At 34.2% G+C, this 19,404-nt stretch overlaps 1 protein-coding gene across 22 annotated transcripts in view; it reads right to left on the reverse strand.

Moving 5' to 3' along the window:
- Window positions 1–270: 270 nt before the first annotated feature.
- LOC148283854 (protein lin-10-like) overlaps window positions 271–19,404 on the reverse strand; it is a 147,051-nt gene continuing 127,917 nt past the window's right edge. For 5 of the 22 annotated variants that reach the window (XM_088243085.1, XM_088243071.1, XM_088243086.1 and 2 more), the window contains 11 exons: window positions 19,072–19,330; window positions 17,283–17,347; window positions 17,115–17,194; window positions 16,329–16,439; window positions 12,495–12,531; window positions 10,856–10,995; window positions 7,139–7,315; window positions 5,097–5,348; window positions 4,474–4,795; window positions 997–1,190; window positions 271–869 (listed from right to left, as the gene is read on the reverse strand). In XM_088243085.1, the coding sequence (XP_088099211.1) occupies window positions 657–869; window positions 997–1,190; window positions 4,474–4,795; window positions 5,097–5,348; window positions 7,139–7,315; window positions 10,856–10,995; window positions 12,495–12,531; window positions 16,329–16,439; window positions 17,115–17,194; window positions 17,283–17,347; window positions 19,072–19,330 (1,850 nt within the window). In that variant the 3' untranslated portion in view covers window positions 271–656. The remainder of the gene's footprint in view (window positions 870–996; window positions 1,191–4,473; window positions 4,796–5,096; window positions 5,349–7,138; window positions 7,316–10,855; window positions 10,996–12,494; window positions 12,532–16,328; window positions 16,440–17,114; window positions 17,195–17,282; window positions 17,348–19,071; window positions 19,331–19,404) is intronic. The other 17 variants (XM_088243087.1, XM_088243073.1, XM_088243088.1 and 14 more) reach the window with 10 other exon arrangements.

Genomic DNA, 19,404 nt, shown 5'->3' on the forward strand with positions numbered 1-19,404 from the left:
CGGCTGTCTCCGCCGGCACCACACCGCTTGCCCACCCACTCACACTGGACGTGCTCTTCGTGTACTACATCATTCATATTTTACCAAAATCAATCAATTTCGGAATCCCATGTTCCGCGGCTAATTACTATTCGGGTGAATCTGTATAATGTTAAATGCTTGTTTAACAAGTTCTGTACAACTCTCGCTTTTGAAATAGAATTTTAAGCATAAAATATAAAATGTATTGTTATTTTAGGATAAGGGAAAATAAAAGGCCAACATTATATATTGTAATTTAATCTATAAATAAATGCGTGACTAGATAATACTCTGAACAATATGATAATATCTGTTTATTACACGTCTGTACACCGCATACACATATACAATACTCGGGGTACACTGGAATATCTGAAGTAGCGACGCTAGCAAATCATACTGCAGGGTGTGGCGCGCGCTGTGAGCGGATACAGCGAGACCGGTAAGTAAGCCCAAGCCCTCGCCCTCGCCCTCGCAAGCCACTCCCGTATTGTCAACTTTATTATTACAAAACACAGGGTACTAGAACACTTAGAAATGTTTACATTTCACTTGACGTAAATAATATCCTCCCGCAGTCTCTTTACACGCTACCCAGGCAGGCACTTTTAGCTCGGAGTTGTGTGAACACGGCTCTATATGTACACGGGGTTCTCCTGTCCCGTGAGGAGGCGGAACATGGACGTGGGCATCGTCTTCATGAGGATCTCCCCCACCGAAGTGGCCAGCAAGTTCACGATCCTCTCGTGCGGTACGGCCACCACGCTCTGGTTGTTGATCTCGATGATGCGATGGCCCACGCGCACTCCCCCCCTCTCCGCTATCCCCCCACGCAGCAGACTGCAGATCTGGAACGGAGATCGCACATTAGGAACTGGCTAGTAACTGCCAATGATAATACAGCATTAGAGATAAAAATAGATTTGTGATAATGATTATGTACGGCTTCTGGTAAAGTAAACGTGGAATACTTACAACTCCATTCTGAACACTAAAGCCGAGCTGATACTTTGTGTCCGGCCGTTTGATTTTGACCTCCACGACGGGTGCGCAGGGTACGACAGTGAGCTTCACCACCGTTTGGTTCTTGGAGTTTTTGATGTAAGTCTGACACGTGGACAGCGGCAAGCCGACTAGACTTACTCCGTTGATGGCTATTATCTGGTCTCCTAAAACATTCAAATACGCTGAATTTACCGGGGGGTAATTACAAACACTATATTGGTACATATCGAGACGATATAAAGTAAAATCGATAATTATGTATGAAAATGCAAATATTTTAATGAAAGTTTGAAGTATCTTCGTCTATAACCTATACATGTTTAGAATAAAAAAAATTGTAAATATTTTATTTTTCATACAGAAAACTTTATTTTACTTTGTAGATAAAATTGAAAAAAAACATTAACTTGCATTAGGTTTCAAGTAATGTCTGACGCTACTGTAATAAAGTTTGTCAACGTACTCGAAATTTTGTTTACAACCACTTTTTTTACCATTCTAATATTTTTTATTATTTATGCATATTTTTAATAAGTGTAAAATAAATGTCAGCCTCGTGGTGTAATGGTCAGGGCGTTTGCTTACCAAGCCAGAGGTCTCAGGTTCGATTCCCGACATGGTTGATATGAAATATGTAAAATGGTGTTTTCACACCAGAATATTTCACAGTCCCTGGACTGGTACATGAAGTGTAAGACTGATCATCTTATCTTCATGTAACAAAAAAATATCAAGATACGCTGCGATTGGTGTACCGATGCAGTGCTCTATGCACCATTAGGTGTGGAAAGGAAATAATGATGATTTTGATAAAAACTTTCAAAAAAGAGGCACTGTTTTCATAAATATGGCCACTATTAAGTGTTTTCTATTGTTAAACTCTTGAAAAAATTGTACACATTAAAACACACCTCTGGATAAGGTGCCGTATCACCGAATTACTCGAGGTTAGGAGATTTTTTAATATAATTTTGTATGATTTCCTATGTTAAATGAGAATTTTAGAGTACTAAACTATGGGGTGGTTCTATAAATCAGATATTTTATGCGCGTAATATAAATGGCAGTATTATAGCCAACTAATATTTTTCAGTGTTATTTTTCTTCAATAAAATAAGTAAATATTTGTCAGGACATTTGACAAATACCTCAAATCTAATAATGCTCTACAGCTGTAGAGACGCTATTTTGCTATATTGAATAGAACAAAACTGTTGCGTATAACAACAGATGTGTAATGGACGGTCTCGTCATTGAAAAGTCAAAACGTTTGACCACAAAAGTTAATACTTTAAATATTGATAATAAGCACTACTCGGCCACTAGAGACTAATCATATTTAAAAGAAGAAATCTTAATTTGCAAATCCTAAAAAAATACTGCTATAAATAACAATAATAATTCCTTAGTTCACATGAAATCAATCTACACCAATATTTTTTTAGTGTAGCGACTGGTGTGTAATAAAGACTGAGTATAAAATTTTTTTATTATTTTTTCACGCCCATAAGGCTTTTACATACATGAAAATTTTACAAAATATAAGTATATAAACAACATTAAATTTAAAAAATACAATATAAAGCAACAAAAGATAGAACGGTGTTAAGAAGTAAAGTTGGTATAAAAAAAGAAGATGAGTATATAAACAGCATAGATTTAAAAAAAAACACAATATAAAGAAATAAAATAAAGGAACAAAATAAAGGAACAGTGTTAAGAAGTATAGTTGGTATAAAAATAAAAAGATGAGTGTATTAACAACATAAATTTTTTTAAAAATATATAATATACTGTAATAAAATATAGAACTGTGTTTTAAAGTTAAGTTGGTTTTAAAAAAATTAAAGCAATATATATATATTTCTATTTTTTTTAATAAGCTAAAGAAATACAATTAAAGGTTTAAAGCAGCTAGGTACATAATGTTATAAAATACAATATGAACAGAATATTAAGTTCTATTTGATAAGGAACATATACATTGATATTTAAAATTTACAAGACTCACGCTAAAGACATCGATGTTGTTAGCATATTGGTTCGCGAGTACATGCATCCGCATTACTGGCGAATTCGCGCTGTAATTGGTCGATGATGGACCGCAGTAGAACAAAGTATTACATCGGGTAACTCGACCAGGCACTCGCACATTAATCAAATTGATAAGTTCACAACAATCGAACATCGACATTATTATTTTAAACAAAAAAAGCAAGTCATTTAATTTTCGTCTGTTTTCTAATGTTTGGATGTTTAAATAATCATTTAAGTATGAGTAATTTATGTATTCAATCGGTATACTTAATTTAAAATTGATAAAACGCAAAAATTTATGCTGAACTCTTTCGATGTCCTTAACATGAACCCTGTAATGCGGTGACCATATAACTGAGTTATACTCGAGTTGACTTCGCACTAGGGCAATATACAATGTTTTCATTATGTTTATAGACTCAAAATCCCGTATCGTTCGCAGCAAAAATCCCAAGGTTCTCATGCTCTTATTTGTAATGTTTTGTATATGCTTAATAAAACTCAGTTTTTCGTCAAAAAGAATACCTAAGTCTGTCATCTCTGTAACTTTTTCTAAAGGTGAAGAATTTATTTTATACGTGAAAACGATGGGATTCCTGTTGCGGCAGAATGTCATAATTTTGCATTTTTGAATATTAAGAAATAAATTATTTTTTTTACACCAATTATACAAATTATTAATATTTGATTGCAGAGTTTCACAATGATTAATGTCCGATATTTTTTTTAATATTTTAATATCGTCCGCAAAAAGCAAAACTTCGACATCATGGAAACAGGATGTAATGTCATTTACGAACATTAGAAAAAGAACAGGCCCTAGGTGACTGCCTTGTAGAAGACCACTAGAGGCAGAAAAACAGTCTGATTTTACATTTTTGATTTTTACATATAGATACCTGTCAGATAGATAGGCTCGAAACCAATCAAGGATAGCTCCACGAAAACCCAAACCATACAGCTTACTTAGTAATATTTTGTGAGAGACTTTGTCAAACGCCTTAGTAAAATCGGTGTATATACTATCAACTTGATTTTTATCATTAAAGGCTTCCGATATGTAATTATGGTAAAGAATTAGGTTTGTGGCAGTTGACCGCGCCTTTATAAAACCGTGTTGTTTAGTGTCTATTATATTTGAGACATCATGTTGAATTTGGTCAAGTATGAGTGACTCAAAAAGTTTGGGTATGACTGATTGGATGCATATAGGACGGTAGTTTTTAATATCTGAGTCGTCCCCCTTTTTAAAAATTGGAGTTATATAGCTAGATTTCCATTTGGAGGGAAAACATCCCATTGACAATAGTTTATTGAAAAACGTGGTGAGAGGTTCAGCTATAACTGAGGCACATTTTTTGAGAAAAATAGGCGGAACATTTAAAATACACGAGAGATTATTGTCCAAACCTATATTGAGTTGTCCACATCTAGCAGCTGCACCTGACGGAGCCAAGTTGGCTATGACAACAGTTGGAAGCATGGAACCCCATCCCGACTCCACTATTACCACTCCGAGGATCTCTCCTTTAGCCTTGGGAACAACAACTTCCTTCTGCATCTCCTTCTTGGCAAACATTTGCAGTTCATCTCCAAATATCTCCTGACTGTTGAGGACTTCCTGGTAGTCCATTTCCTTAACAAAGCTATGGTCCTCGATGCCATTGGCCTTCAAGAATTCCATGTACGCTACCTGGAAGGCTTGGCCAATCGATTGAGCGATGAATTGAGCCTGAAACAATTTTATAAAAAGTATATAATTTGAGTTTCTCTGTTGACATTTCTCAGTGAAACTGCATTTAATTTATTACAATATTTTTTTTAATGCTTTAATTATCAACTGGTAGAATTCCACATAATCAAATAACATCACTTTAAAATAATGGCTGTAAAATGATTTTAAATTTTTATTTTTTTTAAATTCTTTATTCGGATAACCAAAAGCTGCATTTTTTTAAACTTATTTTATTTGGTAATTTAGATTGATTCAGATTTCCAATTTCATATTTTATATAAGTATGTGAAATGAATACCTCTTCACTCTCGAAGACGTGACAGATCATCTTGGGAGTACGGTTAACCTTGGGAGGGTCGTCCATCTCATGAGGAACGAAGCGTCGGCGAGCCATGAGTACCACAAGGTCCCCGATATCCGCAATATAGCTGATGGTTCGTAGAGCGTGATCCATCATGATCTCCTTAAGGTCCGTATTGAGAACCATTATCTTCTCAGTGGAGATGAACAGATCAACTTCAGTACTCGGCTGAGATTCTCCCTCCGGAGCCTAAAGTCAAATTTGAGAAATTGAAGAAAATTACACTTGAAAATTTATTGTTGAAGTATCTTTATAAGTATTTAACAAGTCACAAAAAAATCAATCCATGAAGAGATTTTTTTCCCGACTTGCATTACACGCGCAAAATTTAATCAGCCTGCAAATCTCCCGTCCGGAGATAAAGACTGCCCAGCATACAAAGCAGCTCTATTAAGGGACTTCACTACAATCGAACCTTTGCCGTGCCAGAATGGCAACCGCTGAATCTCTTCTCGCTTGTGGTTACTTTTAAATAATAATAATGGTTTATTAACAAACAACCATTTCTTTATTTACTACATTTTTTGGTAACAGATTAATCTGGCTTATGTGTAGAGCAAAATAAACAACACATGGCCACCTACTAGTGAATTCATTATCCAATTTAAATATCCTATTTATTATTTATGAATGTACTTTAACTAATTTTCTGCCTTTTCTCTACCCAAACCCAGTAACCAATTTTTTGCAAATTTATTCTATTGAATTTGATTATTTACAAGAACCATAGGCATTTGGTGGATCTACTAGGGACTCGGCCCTAGTGTGCATTTTTCCATTAACCCTTACCTTATTGTGCCAAAAACATCCCCGCGTTACGGTGCTGTGTATAGGAAAAATGTACTATTCATAGGCAATTGCTTCAATGGTTCTATAGTTGAAGTCAAAAATGATAATAATTAAAATCTAACTGCAAAAAACATAAAATCAACAACCTATAAAACCATTATGCATCTCATCGGCATTGAAAATCGAAGAAATAAAAACTAAGTCTCGACATCTATAAATATAATAAAAATGTTAGGTTGTTACAACAGAGATGAAAAACATTTTAGAGAAGGGAATTGAGGAGTATGGGCGTTATATAGAAGTATAACGTAAGAGAAATCTAGGCGTTGCCTACTTTGTAGGTGAAATAATCAGATGAATCTCATCCACATCAACAAAGGTTTAAGCTCTTTAACTTTACAAACATCAATAGATGAAGAATTGAAGGAATATAGATGTTCAAATGTGGGCAAAATAATGAATGTTATAGTGTGTAAAGTGCCCACTTAAACCAACCAATGACAAGTCACAAGACCTGTACATCCCTAGACTTCCATACTCCCTTCTATAAAATGTTTTTCATCTCTGTTAGTATAACCTAACATTTTCATTATATTTATAGATGCCAAGATTTAATTTTTATTTCTTCAATTTTTAATGCCAATCAGGTGCATAATGAGGTTTTATGGGTTATTACGCCGAGTGTCGTCCGCACTTCTTGACATTTCAGATTGCATTACAGCGTCCATCATCAATCTTGGTGTTACATAAAATAATTTATTCACAATACATTTTGGTACTCACCAACGCCTATAATATCCATGAAAGCATGTTAAATAAGAAGAAAAAACATATATATATATTATATTTTTTAAATACTTCTACACAAGAAATTACATTGCGTACGATGAATGTTATAAACCAAAATTATAATCAAGGAGCACCATTACACCCCTCAAATTGTTTGAATCTATTTTCATTAATAAGATTTATTTTACTTAAAATGGAATCAAATATTATTTTAAAACTAATATTTGACATATTTATTTTACGCAAAAACGCAATCAGTATAAATGAGTTTAACGGTGCAAGATGTACAGCAACACAAATGGCACCAGACGAAGAAGCCTCTGTCTGGATGTCAAGTGTGCGACTCCAGCCGAGAGCTAAGGAAGGTGGTTGGATAGTAACGCGTGGCTAGTGAGAAGGACCTTGATCTTGGTGACTGCCTCCTCCACCATGTTCTTTTTAAGGCGCTTGCGGCGGCGCCGCCCCGCGCCCTCCTCGTCCACCTCCACGGAGCCCAGGAAGGACAGGCGGAACACCGTCCCCTCCGTCCCCGCCCCCGCCTCATCCCGCTGCCGGTCGGTTGCCTGAACGCTTGGCTCCTACAAAACACCACAAAACATGCCACTCTCACTGCCCTCTGAATGTCTCTCTACCGCCGCGGATGGGATATGACTAGGCGCGAGTCAGACTCCGATGATGGAATGCGTGATCTTTACAAGCCGAGTCGTGTCGCCAGTATAATCAAATACTCGAACATATCCGAACTCGGTATATATAAATATGCTACGTTTGTATAAAAACAAAGTGGAATGGAATTGTTTAAAAGAACTATGATCATGCCATGCTAGAGTAAACGACTTGGAGAACATAATATAATAGATGCAACAATATGATAAGATAATGATGGTGTGAAAAAGCGAAACAAAGATAGCGGAATGGGGCGAGAAAGAAGAGGTGAGAGACAAACATTCCGGAGGATAGACAGACCGGCTGGGGGTGGAGAGGGGGGCGGGCAACCGACCAGCAGCGGGTGGAGGGAGACACTGAAACAAAACTCTAGTGCGAGTCTACGCCCGGTCAGTACGCCTGCAGTACGCCACTAGCGAGTGCCGCTCGACTCGTCCCCGTTGGGGCGGAGCGCCGACTCTGCACTAACAAGCCGAGTTCATCTCGCTTCCGAGGCTACTTAGTAGGGGGAGCATTCTCTAGGCGAACATAAAATGACACATACAGTACGAAACGGGGATCGAAACAAACATATTTTACAAATCAATTTTGAGGTGAAAGCAAACTTTCTTAAGATGATTTAAACATCAGTGTTATCAAAGTGAAATATGTAGAAGTACAGTAAAACAGCCAAGCAAACATAATTTCAAACAGTTGTAAAACAAAAAAAATATTCATCTTTGAATTGTTAGTATGTACGTAGATATTAATTTATTATAAAATCAAGTTTTGTGCTCATAACAAAAAACTAAAATAGTATTTTGTGCAACTACTTTTAAAGTTGTTTACAAACGGCCCTTCAATTATAACAAATGTGTTGCCGATGGAAGCTCGTGCATTATAGCGTGCTCCAAATCGAAGATGGGTAAGACAACAAACCAGAAGCTTGTGGATTTTAATCCACAGAATTTGATATCGAAGTTCACATTGATAGGCATCTTTATTTGTTTTGGTTTGCTGGATTTTTACCGAGAACTATTGAATGCCTAACACTTTTCTAGTTTTGCAACAATTATCTAAAATAAATGTATTATTGAAAATTAAGACAATGAGGAAGTTCAGTGGTTTTTTTATTTGTTAATAGACTATTAAACTGAGCCAAAAAAAAATTGTTCAATTTTTATATATATCGTATTATTAACGCTATTCCGCTTATTCTCGACCAGTTCTGCCCATACATTGACGGCAAGCAAACCGGAAATGTTCCATAACTCTCTTATCATTAGTTGATTCATATGAACCAGTGACGTCGTTCAAAGTAGTTAGTTTATATCAAAATATATATATATATTTTTTTTTCATCCATTTTCAGCAAACTTTGCTGTACAATTTAATGCTCCAATTGGATGCCATAAAGAAAACATTTATGGCATCCAATTTCCCGTAGGGCTGAAGTCCCTCATTTATCAATTTAGAAAAGAAAGATCGAATTATTTGAACAAAAAAAAAAGAGGTGACTTTCGTTGCGGTTATGCTTGCTTTTACAATTTATCTGTAATCGATACTGGGTATAAATGTTAAGGTAATTTCAACTTCATTGTGAAGAATATTCAATAACTAAATGCGTACAATTGTCAGTGTCTAATGTGAAGACCTTAAAGCAAACATTTAGAGCTACGCTAGACGTATTATGTAAATGATAAAAATTATTTTCTAAAAACTTCAAAATGTTTCAAATCAGATGATATATTATAATATTCTCTATGAAATGAGACCTTTCGGCCAGTAAGCCCTCAAATTTAATATAAACATAAATATATGGAGACAATGTATGGTAAAAATTATGATACGAGAAGAAATGGGTAGAAATTAGTGCATTTTAGTGCATTATTTTGACATACCCGTCGTCACTTCTAATGAAATATTTTATATAAATTATTCAGTCAGATTAGATAACAAAATCCAATTTTTCAAATATATTATCGACATTTTCTAAAATAACAAACACTAGTTTTAGAAATAAGTGACAACAGATAAATGCAATTTTGACTTAAAACACAAAATTTAAGTGTGATGAAACACATTGATTTTTTTAAAAAGCAAGTAATGTTAAAATTATTGCATTTCTCAGTTAGTAAATTACAAACAAACACTCTAATTGAACTGTTATACTCATTAATTTATACTTTGTATTAATATATGTTTAATTAGCTTAGGCCGTATATGTATATATATACATATATATGTAATTAATTAATAAAAAAGATATATTTTACTAACAGATTTCAGACTATTATCATGCCTGAATTGCGGTGTTTTGATTTATTTTAAAGAAAGGGTAATCATTCATTATTCCACAAAATATTGCATTGTTTTGGATACATACAATATAAATTTGATTATCGAATGGTCGTGTAGTAGTTTCATAGGGACATTTGATGATTGACATAAAAATATATGTACACACAAAGCTCGATATTATAATCAACACATATGTACAGAAGGAGAGACAATACAAGGTTTGGTAATAATTCATTGAAATGTACTTTGAAATGAAGATCGGTAAAGTGAGAGTGCCATTTTTGTGATGGATAATATTTAACGATTAAGATATTTAAATAACTAGGGGCCACTAGTGTTGTGCCATATACTAAAGTTATATAACTATGTATATCATCTCTAAGCTATCAATAAATTAAAATATTCTTAAGGAAGTGATAACAACGTGATTAATCGGATGAGGTTTGTACACGTCAACAATATCTGTTAATGACATACGTATATACGACATGTCATGACACAGTGACTATGAAGAAACTACCATACATACTGATAATAATGTTCAAAATGCAGAATACAAGGATGAAGTGAATGAACTTATGAAACCAATTTATGTCATTCGTAACGCATCACTAAATTTACACATCTATCAATATTCGAGAGAAGAGTTGAAGAGTTCGAAAACTGGTAGGCAATAATTGATGATGCATGAGGCGTTCCAATCTAGTTTCACACTTGTCAATATAGGAAAACCGAGAACGGTTTTGTACTGTAGTGAAAGAACATCTTATACGTCGACCTAGTCAGGAATCAAACCTGTGGCTTCGAATCTGTGGCGTGGTAGCCAGACAGTCAGTTATTTTTTTTTATTTTTTATGTCAGATTCTACCTAGAGTAAGGTAGAATCTGACTTAGAGTTAGAATACGTAGCAGCCTGTTTTTCTGGAATGTTACGGGTATCTACGTTTATTAGTAAAGGATTCCAAAATATAGATAGCAATCCCTAATCATAAGGCGATCACAAAGTCATGCTTAAGTATTTTCTCAGCAAATAGAAGCAATCAGACGTGACACGGATTCGATGCACGATAAGATGGGTGTTTTTAGCAAACTAAACATCTCCTCGCTTATTCCGGTGCTCTATATTCGTATTCGGAATACATAATGACAAGTTTAATGGATGGGGGGAGGACCTTTATCCGGCTGACCGCTTCCTCGGCTTGGAGCATCCTAGTCGCTTTGGTGGGCTGACCTTCGCAGACCAGTTGGGTGGAGCCGAGATATCGCGCCCGGAATAACACTCCCTCGATGAGAACTGATGGATCGTGAAGACCTACAAATACAACCGATTATAATTAAGTATTTTTTTTACAGACATTATTAACATATGTATGTGTACGACAACCAGTAATGCATGTTTCTATGTAGAACCGGGTGAAAAACAATCCTTACAAATGATTGTATTATATTTTATGCTTTCAGTTTATTATTTAATGCATCATGCATGAATGGAAACATGCACATTTCTCTCCAGATTCAAGCATACATTACTGTTTTTTTTTATAATTGGAAGGTTTCTATCTTGTTATAAGTATTAAAATATTAATTTACAAGAATTGAAAATGAAAGTTATATGAGATTCATGGCTCTCAGAGCATAGATAAAATAAAATGTTAGAGAATAATAAATTATTATTAACAACATAACTATTATAGTATGAACAGAAATACGGCAATTTAAGGTGTTTTGTGAAGACTGGAAAATGAATTCGACCGAAGTGCAATGCCATGAAATAAATGGGATGGATGATAGTATTTGATTCGGATATTACTCACCAATCAAAAATTATCCCGAAACGCAGGAATGCAAAAAAAGAAAATAAAAACATGAATGAAAATTCAGACATCTACATAATATCGAAATAAATAAATAATATGAGGGTACACGGCTAAAGCAGGTTCATTAAATTTCTTAGATTTTCAAGATATTAATGCCGGTTAATCGAACGGAATAATAAAAATGTGGCTGCCTGTCTTACAAAATTTAGGAAATAAACATGGAATAACGGCAGGCAAAAAAACAGTCAAAATGTGACAATGAGGAACTTCAGTCAACAGGGAATTGGATACAAAAAATGTTTTCTTACGCGTAAAAATTAGAGCATTAAATTTTACGGCAAAGTTTCTTGAAAATGAACAAAAAAATTCATAAAAACAAACTACTTTAAACAACGTCATAAGTTCATATAAATCAATCAATGATGAGTGAGTAGTGAAAAATTTCCAGTTTACGGTACGTCAACGGACCAATCGGCAGAACTGACCGAGAAGAAGCAGAAGAAACTTGAGACGTCACGCGTGGAGTAGTTTGAGAAATGCAAAACTTTAAAGAATCATAGCGCTGATAAAAAGATACATAATTTAGTTTTTTTTTAAATTTCAGATTAGTTTAATAGTCTATAAACAAATATAAAAAAACACTAAACTTCCTCATTGCTGCAATAAGCTCGTTTTTGTCACTTTAAGAAAGGAGTTTTGAAAAAAAAAATGACTAAACATTTTTGATAATTTTTCTGTGATTGTAAGTATGTAATTAAAAACCTATTTTATAAAAAACATGAACCCATTGTCCCACAAATAAGATTTTTTATCCTTCTTTTTGCTCTTCTGTAAAATGAATTATTTGTTGATGAGCCCATTTTTGCCGTATACCCTTAATATGTACATAAATAAATGTATAATTAATCAAATTTTAATAAATTTTGAATAAAAAGTATTATGTAAATTGTGTAGCAATTTTAAATACAAAATATTTATGTAATGGAATACACACCTTCTTTGTTTTTTCCTTTCTTTTTACCATCTTTATCCTGAAAAAGAGAACTTGTGTAAGTCGGAAATATAATCAATTCAAAAGAAAGAAAGGTTATCAATTCACTACCCATTCCAATTTCCTTACAACTTTTTGAAATATTTGGGCTTCAAATAATACTGAACTTTAATAGGCATAATAATTTACTTATTTTTTACTTTGTTGCATAATTATTATAAGCACATTTAAAAAGCTCAACACTGCAAAACATAATAAAGCATTCAAAATTTCAAAGATTTTTTTAATGGTGAAATTTTATGCATTATTCATATTTCACTTCATCGCAGATTCTACCAGAATCCCCGAGTGAAACAAATGAATGTGATTCTATTTTTGTTAATTTTTACAACGGTGATGCTATCAATTTTAAAATCAATTAATATAATATTATGTGTATACATTTCAAAATAGTTCCAATGAGTACAGTTTTCAGAGTAACATTTTGCTCTCACTTCTAGAGATGCCCTTTCAGATTTAGAGATAGAACAGCATTCTAAATTTTTGGTTTAACAACAAATGTGTAACGGACGGTTTCGGTTTGCGCTTACAATTCTCGACCTGAGTGCATACGACCCGTTTTATTGCTTTAAACTGTAGCTAATTTCGTGATTTATAATCATAGAATGGTTTTTATCTGTATCGGCAACTCTATAAACGGGAGAAAATTATTACTCTGAAGTATAGTTGCGGTTATGAGCGAATTGCCACAGTGATATAGTTAATAGAAGAGTTTTATAATTTGTAATGGGTTATATTACAGATATAGCAAATGCATTTTGCGAATATAAGGCCTACTTAGAGTCAAATTAATAATTGCTAACATTAATAATCGTTAATAGTCCTAACTCAAAAGAAGACATGAAAAGATCTCAATTTAGGTTCGGCCTAGATTAACCAAGATTTATTACATACATATTATGATTTTATCAGCTCCAGGCTTATTAAAGTTGTATTAGCGACCTATCTATAATATTTCAATTTTAAAGTATATTACTAAATAAAACCAATTAAGGTTTGATAAAATCATTCCCTCGTAAATGTATCAATGCATTTCAATTCAAGTCATTCAATTTGTAAAATGTTAAAAATTGCAAGGTTACGGTCATTGAATCTTTAATTTTTATTTGACTACGGAGAGCTTATATTATAAACTTTTAACATGAATGATGTGATTTTGTAAAGCTAAAATAGGAAAATTAAGCTTGAATAAGAACTTTTATTTCCGAGCGTCACATTTATGTCTAGTTATTGGAAATATAGCTTAAACAATTTAATCTTTTTGGAAATCTTTTAAAGGTGACAACAAGCGGTTTACTGGATTTCTTCTCATTTCACTAATCTGCTTTAGTCTGAGTTCTTAATATTTTTAGTAAATATGCCTGTCAATATTTAATTTCACAAGTTTTTCGCAGTTCACAATTGACTAAATATAAAAGTCCAATTAAATTAATCAAGTTACGGCTTAACTCCGAAAAGTTATATTCCTAATCAAATCATGCAATAAATAATTAGGTAAATATTATTTTATTCAAACTACTCTTACTTAGCGTTTAATTATTCTAATCTATAATTCCAAACATGAAATGAATCTTCGAAAGAGTGTATTTTAAACCATTTTTTTATATTACTCACCTATATTAAATATATAAAAAAATCATCTCATTATTGCGGTAACTAATGTTCGAGGGACTCACAAGACCAGAATGTCCATTACTCGACATACTACATTTAAGATTTAGCAAGCGTGCGAGTGAATAAGGCATATTTAGTAAAAAGAAAGACACTGATAAATCTGTAAATACACGCAAGAGATTGACACATTATTAAATAGCGCACAACATGCATAAAATAAAATAAAAGCATGCAAAAAACATTTAAATTTTACAATTATAATATGTATGTCCATAAAATCAAGATGGTTCAAATAATAATTCTATTGAAAGTTCATTATACACTAGACTCTCGTTTTACACGGTACAAGATACCGTGTCAATTAGTATACTGAAAGAATAATGGTGGATAGGATAGGAAAATCAATTCTTCTTCTTGTTAGTAAACGAATTTATAATACAAAGGTTAGTTTTTAACCAATCTGCTCTAGAACTGATATCACTCACTAGTAAGGTTTATTACGCATTGGCCATAGACAATAAAAAAACTGAAAAACATTGTAAAAAGAACCCCGAAAAAAGAACGTCATTCATAAACATCAAAAGAAGTGGTAAATTGTAATCAGGTGCCGAGCCGCTACTTACTGAGTTCACAAAGCTTGGATTTTTTACAAGCACTTTTAACCATTCATGTGTGATACTCTTTCAATGTCGGCGAAAAAATTAATTAGGGAAATAGAAATCACTATTTTTTATTGTATACTGATTTTATAGATAAAGATTATTTACTATCACTATCAATAGATAATATAATTACGTTTACGCTCACTCAAGGGGTGTAAGAAAGTCCAATATCGAATACACAGTATTACTGTTACCCATTGTTAAATTAATGTCAAAAATAAAATCTGTGTAAAACGAGAGTCTAATGTATTATAATTTATTTATTTGTTCGCGGACTTATTCAGTCCATTTATTATCATATTATATTAATTTTACGCGAGCAGCTTAAAGCTGATATGCTTAAATCTAGTTTGACGAAAGTTACACTAAAACATATTACATTTTTTCATACACAAGTACAATTAAAATAAAATACAACTAAAACAAATTAAAGCGAGGACAAAAAAGTAACGACCTTGAGACAAGATCTGTTTAACTTAGTGATTGTTTAAATCTAGAAAACTTACACTAATAAAGTCCCATTTTAAAACAGAAATATTTTTTTTTTAATACATATGACACCGCAATTGAAAATTCCGGTGAAGTATTATCTTGCTTATTTATGCACATACCATCTGAATTCAAAGTCTAATCTCTAAAGAATAGAGTTTATCGTGTGTATTCATAGTTTATCTTATTGTCTAAAATAATCTTATCATCTGAAGCGAGTATAGATACAATAAAATATATTGTCGGGCATGCATTGACACGTATGCATTAAGAGACCGCAGTGAATCTCTTCCTAATCCTAAGGCATTCACTTTACACAACTCTATATGGGAGTAAAAATCAAACTCGGTTATGCATAATATTATTTTAGTGAAAACAGTTCCACTTCAATAGAGAATAATTTGATGAAGAATCTGTTCAAAAGTTTTAAATTGAGTTTAAAATTGTTATATAATTGCTAAATAATCATGCTTAGGAAAAAATCATAGCGAATAATTAATTTCACAAATACTTATCGTGACATGTTCTGGGATTTGATAAAAAATTATATAATCTTGGTGAAGTCTGTAAGAGAATCACCGATGGCACGGCACTACCACCTTTCATCTGTCCATACATACGACAATTATCTTAAGTTTAATTTTGTATTAATTATAGTTTACACTAATAAGAATTTATTTTAGCAAAACATAACTTGTTGGTAATTCACTTAAAGAACGGACTCAAGTTAAAAAACTAAACAATTGCATTGATGACTAAAGTTATCGCAATTTGGATGTAATTCATTGCATTTTAAAGTTGTGCAAAAAAACTTATAAAAAAACTACTAGAAGTACGAGTATGTTGAAAAATTCAAGATGATATTTGGAATGAAAATTTTCAAAATTTCATTCCAAATATGTAACATTTATTCCCTACAAAACGCAACCAGTTTTCACAAGTAATACGGTTAATTGCATGAACGATTTGATTTTTGAGCCCATAACCTGCCTATTTACCCTTTGCGGGTTACCTTTTTATGTTTGGTGTCGTCTATAGTGGGAGTGACATCAGCCGGTGGCGAAGGGGGCGCGCCGGGGGGCGGGGGCGCCACAGGGGGCGGAGACTCCCCTTTCCTCCACCCCTGGAAACCAACAGCAAGCGAGCCTTACCACTCAGTTCTGTGCTATGCCTCGCGTGGTCCCATTCAATATACACAACAATCTACTCGCAAGCGGTGACCTAAACTTACGCACATAATGTGAATCTATCGAAGCTCTCCACACTGTGGTTACATAATATGTTACAGTAGACAATCCTATTCTATTCCTAGGTTGGTGGAGGTCTGAATGTTATTTACACCAATCTAATGTCTAGACAAAATATTCACAAAACATACATTTGTCAGTAACTAAAGCGTTCAAAGTTATAAAAACAAAGAATAAGCTCGGCGTAGATAATTATTTTGTAAAAAAAATTCTTGTCTAGTAAAAATCATGCTACAAATGTCAAAAATGTTGGTATGTATCTGGTACGAATTTGAGTTGATAAGGTTTTACCAAAACATTTATGTATTGAAATTATAAATACAGAGGTGTCTTTATTCGAGATACGCAAGAAGTTAGTCGAATTAGAAGTAATCGGCTTGTTGGGAGGAGCGTGAAAACTTCTGATGTACGTTCAGAGTATTGTGACACAGGGACAGCGGACACCACACCCGGGAGGGGAAAGGCGAGTGCAACAACCACAACGCAAGGTTAGGTTAGGTCCACCCACACATGCATGCCACCCACTTCCTCGTATATTACATCACACAGACCTTGTCGTCGTAGAAGCCCTGGTCATCCGTCCTCTGCTGGCCGAGGAGTCTGTCTGTCTCCAGATCTGTGTCCGCTTCATCTAAAAAAAGCAAACCCAATTATTTCAAATCACAATTTAAACACGGTATCATCAAGAACAGACAAACATTACAAAAAACAAATCTTACCTTCATCCCCACTAGTTGGTTTTCTTTCTACTGATTCTACACTTTCTCTTGAAGTGTCACGTCTTCTGAAACAAATTTTATCATATTACAAACAATAACCTATTTCATTTTTAATTATTCAGGTATAAGACTGTAATTAGCTTACATGAAACTATATTGAACTTTGAAAAATGATAAACTTAAAAGGACAAATTGTACATCTTTTTAATCTACGAGGGTGATCATGAAGTCGGTGACTTTTTGAACTTCCCGCATTGTAATTTTAAAAGCAACACTGTTTCCTTTAACCGTCATCTGTTGATAGACTGCTGCGAAATTTTGAGCAATTTGCGTCATTTAGTTAACGTTTGACAGCCATTAAAGCAGACAAGCATTATTTTTGTGCTGTAAAAACTATCACTCGAACCAATTGAGGTCACTACACCCAAAACAGTTTTTGAAATTCCACGATATGGTATTATCTAATCGGAAATTGAAAGTGCGAAAGATTATAGAAGCCATAGGCATATCACATAGTTCAGTGGTTTTGATTTTGAATGATTACTTGGGTATGAGAAAGCAATCCGATGGGTACCGTGTTCGCTCACAGCTCTAAGGATTATTTGATGTTGTTTAACCGCAATCGAAATGAGTTTTTGCTCCGTTTCATAACCGTGGACAGTCCACCGCAACGCACCGGAGACCAAGCAGCAATAAAAACAGTGGATTTGCCCGAACGAATCAGCGCCAAAGAATGCCAAGGGGAGTCTGTCGGCCAATAAGATCTTGAAGACAGTTTTTAGGGATGCATGTATCCACACCAATAACTTCCAAAAGGGAACAATCAAAGGCGAATATTATTCCAACTTATTGGATCGGTTCAACATCGTTTCGAAGAAAATACAAACATATTTGGCCAAAAAGAAAGTGCTCTTCCACCAACACAATGCACGGGGCATATGTCGCCATGGCGAAATTTCATGAAATGGGCTAAGAATTGTTCCCTCATCTGCTATATTCTCCGAATTTAGAACCCGTTTTGGCCTCCTATTTCTGAACCTGAAGAAATGGCTCAACGGAAAGAGATTTGACTCGAAAGATGAAATCATCACTCAAACAAATGCCTATTTCGAGGACCTCGACAAATCTTATTATTTGGAAGAGATCGAAAAATTCTAGAAACGTTGGACAAAGTGTATTGAGCTCAAAGGAGACTATGTTGAGAAATAAATATTTTTTTTGCTGAAAAAACTATCTTTCATCCAAAGAGTCACGGACTTAATAATCCACACTCATATCACTTCATTTATTTTTAAGAGACAGATTTTAGATTTGATGTATCATTACAATATAATTGATGGTAGAATCTAGATTTTGTTTCTAAACAATGTGCCCCTGAATGTCCCCAGTGGGCGATTGAGATCGTGCAGCCCTCAATAATGATATGGCGCACTTTAATTAATTATATTGTATGTTAAGATTATATAATTATCTAGAAAGTAATGCTGATATTGATATCTTTAACGATACATTAAATAATTATAGGAGAACTGTAACGCAATTTATAAAATCAAATAGTCTCTTATGTTAGTTAGATAAAATAATTTGTAATAACCTATTAGTATAATTTGTTGCAATAACTTTCATAACATTAATAGAATTTAATTAAGCTTGTTCATTAAAAAAATAATTATATACTTGTTTGTGCTCATTGTGTTCACATATCATTAATGATTGTGATTATCAAACAAAATAAATCACACAAAATAAGTGGAGAAATCAATTTTACACGGTAAAGTATCATATAGACCTGGGTAGCCACAGTACGGGGGTCTGCGCCTCTTGAGGGGGGCGCGCGGGCGGGGGGGGCAGGGCGCGTGCACGACGCAGCGCCAAGCGGATGTCGCGTAGCGCCTCGCCCGCGCTGCCTGGGGGCGAAGGAGACGGAGAGCGTGGTGGCGCGGGGGGAGCAGGGGGCGCAGGACCCGGCGGCGCGGCATCCGCGGCGCCGCGCCCTGGGCTCCGGTGCGCCTCGGGCGCAGGCGGGGGAGGAGCCGCTGACCAGCGACCTAAAAATATACATATATCTCAAATGTGGATCATGTTCCGACGACACGGCGTGGATTTATAATAAAGTTGGTAC

The sequence above is a fragment of the Micrasema longulum genome, unplaced genomic scaffold (genome assembly GCF_059751315.1).
Source record: "Micrasema longulum isolate JH-2025_06_02 unplaced genomic scaffold, ASM5975131v1 h1tg000185l, whole genome shotgun sequence".
Taxonomy (NCBI): Eukaryota; Metazoa; Arthropoda; class Insecta; order Trichoptera; family Brachycentridae; genus Micrasema; species Micrasema longulum.